Raw genomic sequence first — 7,810 nt, 5'->3', positions numbered from 1 at the left:
AAACAAGTCATTAATACACTTAGATAATGAAAGATTGTATGATCTCAGTACAAAATACAAGTAGAATATACATCAAATATAACAAATACACTGTGTTGTAGTCATATCCTGCAATACAGTACAATCAATTGAAATGTAGAAAATACAATAAAATATAAATTCAGGATGTTTAAAATGAAATAAAACATGAGACAGGTCAATAAATAAGTACAATCATTTACCATTTAATATATCTTGACTTAAATTTTATGTAGAAATATTAAAAGTAAACAGCTTGCATAGTAATTTTATTATAATTATATCAAACTGTAAAAATGTATAGACATTTTCCCACAGGGAGTGCTACTAATGGTTTGTGGATATTAGTACTCCATGGGTTCAGGCTGGAAGAGTGAGAGCCTACAACATTTTCTGGATTAAAAGAGAAGCAATTTCTTGGTAAAGCGGCTCATGCCTGTAACCCCAGCACGTTGGGAGGCGGAGGCTGGCAGATCACTTGAGTTCGAGGCCAACCTGGCCAACGTGACAAAACTCTACTAACAATACAAGAAAAAAAAATTAGCCAGGCATGGCGGTACATGCCTGTAGTCCCAACTACTTGGGAGGCTGAGGCATGAGAATTGTTTGAACCCAGGAAGCAGAGGTTGCAGTGGGCTAAGATTGTGCCACTGCACACCAGCCTGAGTGACATAGCAAGACTGTCTCAAAAAAAAAAGAGCATATAATTTTATATTTACTTTTCTACAATCTAAAATATGCAAATTCACAATTACAATCTAATATTTTTCTGATTATATAGAAATGCACGACTGTCATCAGACATCCAAAAGTCATCAAATGTCTAACATGAAATATCAAATTTGTCTATAGCCTTAGCGGTCTGCAAAATGCAGGGCTCAGCATTCTGAGTATACCGCTCAAGTTTCTTTCCTATGACTTCTTCAGGTTCTGTCATTTATTAACACAGTGTGTCTAAAATTGTCACTGCTGGTCATCTGGAAGGATCTGAGAAGAAGCAGGTCCTTGTTCTCATTCCTAGAGCTGCATCTCTGCTGAATAGGGTCAGGGTGCTCCCAGCTTAGCCTTATCTGATCCACTGACAGGCTCAGTTATCTCCTGCCCAGGGAAGGGATGGGTTTCTCTCTCCAAGGCTGAATCCCCAGGGCCAGGCAGTGTAGCTGGGACAAGCCAGCTCTCAGCAGGGAAGACATAAGCTGCCTGGGTGGCCATGGAATACAAGGTCTGCACCTGGGCACACAGAGGCCCCCAGAGCTGAGTGAGCAGCATCCGCTGCTCACAGGTCAGTGGAGAATGGATCTGCTGTGCCCACACCTGGGCTAGGTCTTGATAAACAGCCTCTGACATAGCTCGCACAGAGGTCACCAAGCTTTTTCGAAGTGACGGTGTTTGGACTCCTAGGGCCCGAGACCTATGCCGCTCGCTGCGCCCAGTGCGAACCCTGGAACGTCCCCTATGGTGGGCATCACAGGTCTCCTGGATTTCACTGTTGTGCACAGCGGTGGAGGATCTTGATTTTTTATTCAACGTCAAGCTGCACTCCTCTTCTGGACAGTTCCCTGCAAAGAAAGCATGTGAGAGACTCACCAGAGCAGTCCCCACAGACCCTCATTTCCAGAACCCCCTGTGCACCCAGGTGAACCCCACTTGTCTCTCCCACTCCTTCCTACCTCAGCACTGGAATGAAGTGAGGCTGAACCTCTTGTGAGTCCCCAAATATTCTCAGAGTGCTAAGATCTCAAAAATTTACTTGTCAATAAGTAACTCCTTTTTCACTGCAGCCTCATATAAAAGTTTCCTGATTATTTGCTTTTTGGGGCAAACCAAAAACAAAAAAACCACCACCACCACCAACAACAACAAACACCAAGATTCTACCTGCTCTGTCTTGGCAGCTGTCCTTGGAACTGATTTTTCTTTTCCTGCAGTTTTCCCGGTATGAGCTGGACTCTGGTTCTGTGAACACAATGAAAGTTTGAGAAAGTGCCTCCAACTGACCACCCTGAAATTCCTAGTCCATCCTGGACACACAGGAGCTGAGGTTACCAGCAAACTCCAGCTCTCTTCTGTTCTCCAGTGTCCAGGATCTGTACGGCCCTGGCTGCCAAGGAGCTCCCAGTTTCCTTGCCAGGGGAGCCTGTATTGCTACCCTGTCCCTTCTCACCTTGAAAGAGCCAAATCTTACCTGATCCAGCAGTGCTGTTCCCGGCCTTGAGCTTGGTTTCCTCAGAATTCTCCTTGTTTGGATTGGGCTCTGATCCTGCTGCAAAAGAAAGTTTAGATGAGTCACCTCTCCCTAGGAAGAGTCCCATAGTCTATCTCTGATGCATTTTTGCAGATCAGTCTTTCATGTGAAGCTCTTCTGCCAGTGTCACGAGTGAACACATTTCTCAAAGTCCCCTGAGAGCACTAAGCCATTTCCCATCCCCAAATCTCAAAATAAAACCCTACTAAAGACATATAGCTCAGTATCCCTGATTCCAACCCTCCTTCCAGCCTCCACAGGAACAGCCCAAGGCCTTACCTTGCCTTTGTGTGTGCTTCTCACTGGAATGGGAGAAGGCGGTCTTGACTTTTCCTTTGAATGGTTTCTTCTCATCTGAGCCCTTTTCTGTAAAGGAGATCTGCTGGAAAGGGGGCTGGTCAGTGGAGCACTGGATGGAGGAGCAGTGGAGATCGGCGTCTTCATTTCCCTTTCCCATGTTGAAGCTCAAGTCAAAGGTGCGCTCTCTCACACGTCCAAAGGCAGAGTGTGGGTTATTCTGCTAGACCTGCCTTTTATACCTCCCTCGGCTGGGCGTGGCTTACTCTTATTGGCTGAAGAGTTTTCTCATTTCTGCCGCTTCTTAGAGCCTCAATCAGAAGTTTCTTGCTGTAGTTCTACTGGGGACCTAGACACAGTTAATGGGAGACATTTTCAGGATCCTCTTACAGCGTCAAGAAAACAAAGAACTGGGAGCACAGGGATCGGAAGATCGGGGAATCTTTTCTTCCAATTTCTGTTTCAGTTCCTACCTGGAAGGTTTTATGATCCTGTTCACCTTTCAAGATGCACAGTTAAACATGCCTATATTGACATATGTTATATATTTTGCCCAGAAGGAGAATTTATTATACATAGTGTTAACATTGTATGCATAGATATTATAACTTCTTAAATGCTTGGAAACAACAAATGTTAAATTATGGTTGATTGTATTAGATCCACACCTATATGATGAAATAAAAATGCAGAGAAAAAATAAATACCAAATGAAATGGCCCTTCCTACCTTAAAAATGGGAAGATAATTAGATCAAATGCAATAAAATTGAATTGATTAGGTTGAGCCAGTGCTAACCTAATCAGCCCCTGATTCCTGAGGCAGCAAAAAGTCTAGGTGGAAAAACTTTCCCCTTTTCTCACACTTCCTCAGTCATCCTGGGAGCGCCATTGTGTTCTGTGGAATTTATTCAAGCTCCCTACTGAAAATGGACTTGGTTTCAAACAGGTAAACCATCAACTGATCACAAGAAAAACAGCCTAGATTCTGAACATCAGCTCCTGTCTTCACACCGCAGACACCACCTGAATCCCATCAAAGCCCACGTTGTTTCTCAACATCCACCAGCAAGGCGCATTCCAGGGCAGCCTCTCAAAATTGCTTCAGTGAGACGGAACAAGATGTGGCAGAGCTCCAGGTTCAGAACACCTTCCTCATCCCTTCCTACTGCGGCGGAGTCTGTCTCTGCTGGTCAGAGCCCTCCAACTAGCCTAGTCTATGTCCAAGCAAGTGTCCCCTAAAAGGACCTTCTTGTCTCCCCCTCTGCTGAGGAAAGCATGCAGGAATGAGACCTTCTATGTTAGGGAGTACTCAGCCTCCAATCCCAAATGACTTGATTGACTGATGAACTGATTCCTTGAGGAGGAGAAAGACACGGGGAAGAGACTGTGTTGGGTGAGTCTGTGTTTTCCCAGCTGTGCTGCCTGTGCAAATAGTGGAATGAAAAAAGAATTAGTGGTAGACACTGCCTAGTGAAATTGTCTGAATGTAAATGGAACTTATCATAATATGATATCATTATATATTATAATATTATGATATAAAATTTATTTGACATCTGAATACATTTTTATATATTATGATATATAAAATTTGGTCAGGTAATTTTATAAGAAAATTGAGTTAAATTTTGTAACAACATTGACACATAAACTCAATAGAAATCTAGGAAAATTGTCTGCTCTATGTAAATGACGGCTTGTTGGATAACTCTGTAAAAGGTATGAAGAGGGGTCTGCTACTTACTTGATAAGTAAGTACTTGACAAGACATCGACTTCCACATCTTTGCTGCTTTTAACCTCTCAAGATATGAGAATATTTTACTCTAAGAAAGTATTTTCATAGATATCGTAATAGAAATTTTGTTCATTTTAGTTAATAAATTATTATAACATTTAGTGATTATTAATAATTTACGTCATTGTTAAAATATACTCCTACAGACAGCATATTACACATGTGTTTTGATTTGTCCTTTAATCTCAGGTAAATTTTTTAAATTTCTATTTATTAAATTCTATTTATTTTAGATAAAAGAGACTTTGTAACTGCCATATGATGTACTTTCTTAGAAAGAGAAATTATCAGGCAAAACTCAGGCTTGGCTGGGCATGGTGGCTCATGCCTGTAATCCCAGCACTTTGAGAGGCCAAGGCGGGTGGATCACCTTAGGTCAGGAGCTCAAGGCTAGCCTAGCCAACATAAGGAAACCCCATCTGTACTAAAAGTACAAAAACTAAAAAAATAACTGAATGTGGTGGCTCACGCCTGTAATCCCAGCTACCTGGGAGGCAGGAGGATTGCTTGAACCCAGGAGGCAGAGGTTTTGGTGAGCCGAGATCACGCCACTGCACTCCAGCTGGGCGACAGAGCAAAACTCCTTCTCAAAAAAAGAAAAAACTCAGGCTTATTTTTATCAAAATCTAGATTTTAAGTAACATTTCTAGGTGTCCCCTTTCAATAAAAATCCAAACCAAAACAAACAAAAAATTTCTAGGTAATTCCCATGAATATTAATAACTGTTAAATTGGGTACTTTTATTTTTAAGAGAGGGATTGTTTATATGGATGTGTTGATGTGTCAAACACGTACAGTTAAAATTATACCTTTTTTTGACAGACCCTCACTCTGTCCCTCTGGATGGAGTGCAGTGGTGCAATCACAGCTCACTGCAGCCTTGACCTCCCAGACTCCAGTTATCCTCCCAAGTCAGCCTCCCAAATAGCTGTGACTACAAGTGTGCACCACTATGCCCAACTAACTTTTAAAAAATTGTTGTAGAGATGAGGTCTCACTATCTTTTCCCAGTGAGGTCCTGTTATGTTGCCTAGGCTGGTCTCAAACTCCTGAGCTCTGGCTTCCAAAGTGATGAGGTTATGAATGTGAGCCACCGTGCCCAGCCAAGATTAGACCTTTCAATGAGTGCACATCTTACCTCAAAAAAAAAAAAAGAAAAGAAACTTATTAAAAGGTAAAGTCTGCGTTAAAAATGGGTTCACATGAATGATTTTTAATTTGGTACTTCTATTGTTAAAAGAGGGATTGTTTATATGGGTGTGTTTATGTGTAAAAAGCTAGTTAAGGTCGAACTTTTATTTATTTATTTTTTTGAGACAGAGTCTCACTCTGTCACCCAGGCTGATGTGCGGTGGCACAATCACAACTTACTGTAGCCTCAAACTCGTAGAATCAAGGGATCCTGCTATGTCAACATCCCAAGTAGCTGGAACTACAGGCATGCACCACTGCCCCTGATTAATTAAAAAAAATTAATAAAGATGTGGTCTCACTATGCAGCCCAGGCTGCTCTCAAATCCTGACCTCAAATGATCCTCCTGCCTTGTCATTCCAAAGTGATGGGATTACACAGGCTTAAGCCATTGTGCTCAGCCAAGATTTTACCTTCAATAAGCACACATTTTATACCACAAAAAATAATAATAAATAACAAAGTCTATGTGAGAAATGAGTTGAAGTATAGATAATACAAAATTGACATGTTATTAGTTGTTGTTGAGCCTGGGTAACAGGCCTATTGTACTGTTTCTTTTATTTTGTGCATGTTCTAAATTTTCTGTAATAAAACATGTATAATAATACAAAGTTGATCTACAATGTTAGCTCTTAAGATCTTAGTGACTTTGGGGGAGCAAAAAGAGCGAAAGTGGTTGCCAGGACATCAGTGAAGCTGGTTCTATTTCTAGGTTACACACGTGTTCACTTGTAATAATTCATTGAACTTTACATGATTTCTTTGTATACGTCTTTCTGCATGAATATTATACATATATAAAAATTTAAATATTACCTATTTGCACAAAATTTTAACTTTATATCTCAGAATAATAGCACTGTTTTGTATCGTTTTAAAGTGGGACATGTTTGCTCAGGGCATCATCAGATGGATATTAATATTCCAAGGTATTTACTTATGTTGTAACACTTCGGTGATCTTCTAGGTCTTCCCATGTTTACATCAATTTAGTAAGTAAGATAGTTTAAGTTTTTAGAGTATAGGCCAAGCATAGTGGCTCATGCCTACAGTCTCAGCTCTTTGGGAGGCCAAGGCAAGAGGATCATTCGAGTCCAGTATTTTGAGTTTTTTTAGGATGCAATTATTGTTCAGCAAAGTCCTCTCCCCAGAGTGAGGTTCAGCAATGCAAGGGCACCTAGTGCATACTATGCATTTGGTATGAGTAGAACTGGATTGAATCAGGAATAAAATATGTAGCAGAGGTCAGTTTGGCAAGGAAAAGTAGGTAATGCAGGTAAGATCAGAAGAGCACAACCCAGCAGCAAATCTTTCCATTTATTTCAGGAACCCATTTCCCACTAGTTCACCGGAAGAGGCTGATTTAAACCATTCATTTCAGGAAACCATTTGCCACTAGTTCACCCGAAGAGGCTGATTTAAAGCAGCAGTTTGGGGGCTTGGTTGTACCCCATAGTCACCCAGAGAGCTTTAAACAGCACTGTGGCTCAGGTCCCACCGCAGGGATTCTGAATTCATTTATCTATTGCCTTTTGAGTTTAGGTAATTTTAAAAGCCTCCCTGGTGATTCCCGTGTGCACCCAGGGGAAACAACCCCTGGTTCAGGGTGAGAAATGTATTTGCTGCGCATGCATTCCATGTGTGCAGCGGTGATTTACCCGATGGCCACTCCTGAGTTTGGGGTCTTAGAAAATACACTTGTCCTGTTAAAAATCAAAAAACAACTTCAAGACACACTCAGGTGTTTGACTAAAATGCAGCAGGAGAAAATATCTTCTCAACAGGTGTATCTGGATGGCACTTGCTTTCAGAGTAAAAGATGGTTTCAAGCACAATATAGCACTTTTTTTCCTACAGGCTTTCAAGGCCTTTTACTGTCATATCCTTATGAATCACAGGAATAAAAAAATCATAGTTATATAACTGTCAAATATTGTATTAGGAAAAAAATAAAGGGCATGTCTTCCATGCTCAGGTATCCTGATTAAAATCAGTTAAGACTCATCTGCCCGGTGTGGTGGCTCACACCTGTAATCCCAGCACTTTGAAAGGCAGAGGCTGGAGGATCACTTGAGCTCAGGAGTTCAAGACCAGCCTGCTCAACGTAACAAAACCTCATCTCTGCCCAAAATACAAATATCTGGTTGTGGTAGTGTGCACGTGTGGTCCCAGCTACTTGGGAGGCTGAGGTGGGAGAATTGCTGGAGCACAGAATGTCAAAGCTGCAGTGAGCCACTGCACCCCAGCCAGAATGA

The 7,810-nt window shown here is 41.4% G+C and overlaps 1 protein-coding gene across 2 annotated transcripts; it reads right to left on the bottom strand.

Moving 5' to 3' along the window:
- Positions 1-1,062: 1,062 nt before the first annotated feature.
- LOC134738226 (protein FRG2-like-2) lies at positions 1,063-2,720 on the bottom strand. Of its 2 annotated transcripts, none has more exons than XM_063652360.1 (4): positions 2,543-2,720; positions 2,204-2,281; positions 1,897-1,974; positions 1,063-1,577 (listed from the first exon to the last, which is right to left on the bottom strand). In XM_063652360.1, exons 1-4 carry the CDS (start codon positions 2,718-2,720, stop codon positions 1,063-1,065), a joined length of 849 nt encoding a protein of 282 aa, XP_063508430.1. The 2 variants fall into 2 exon arrangements, with proteins under 2 accessions (XP_063508430.1, XP_063508431.1); XM_063652361.1 differs by having other exon boundaries at positions 2,204-2,278.
- Positions 2,721-7,810: the final 5,090 nt, after the last annotated feature.

This window comes from Pongo pygmaeus, chromosome 16 (genome assembly GCF_028885625.2).
Source record: "Pongo pygmaeus isolate AG05252 chromosome 16, NHGRI_mPonPyg2-v2.0_pri, whole genome shotgun sequence".
NCBI classification, from domain to species: domain Eukaryota; kingdom Metazoa; phylum Chordata; class Mammalia; order Primates; family Hominidae; genus Pongo; species Pongo pygmaeus.
This window is presented reverse-complemented; position numbering and strand designations above follow the sequence as displayed.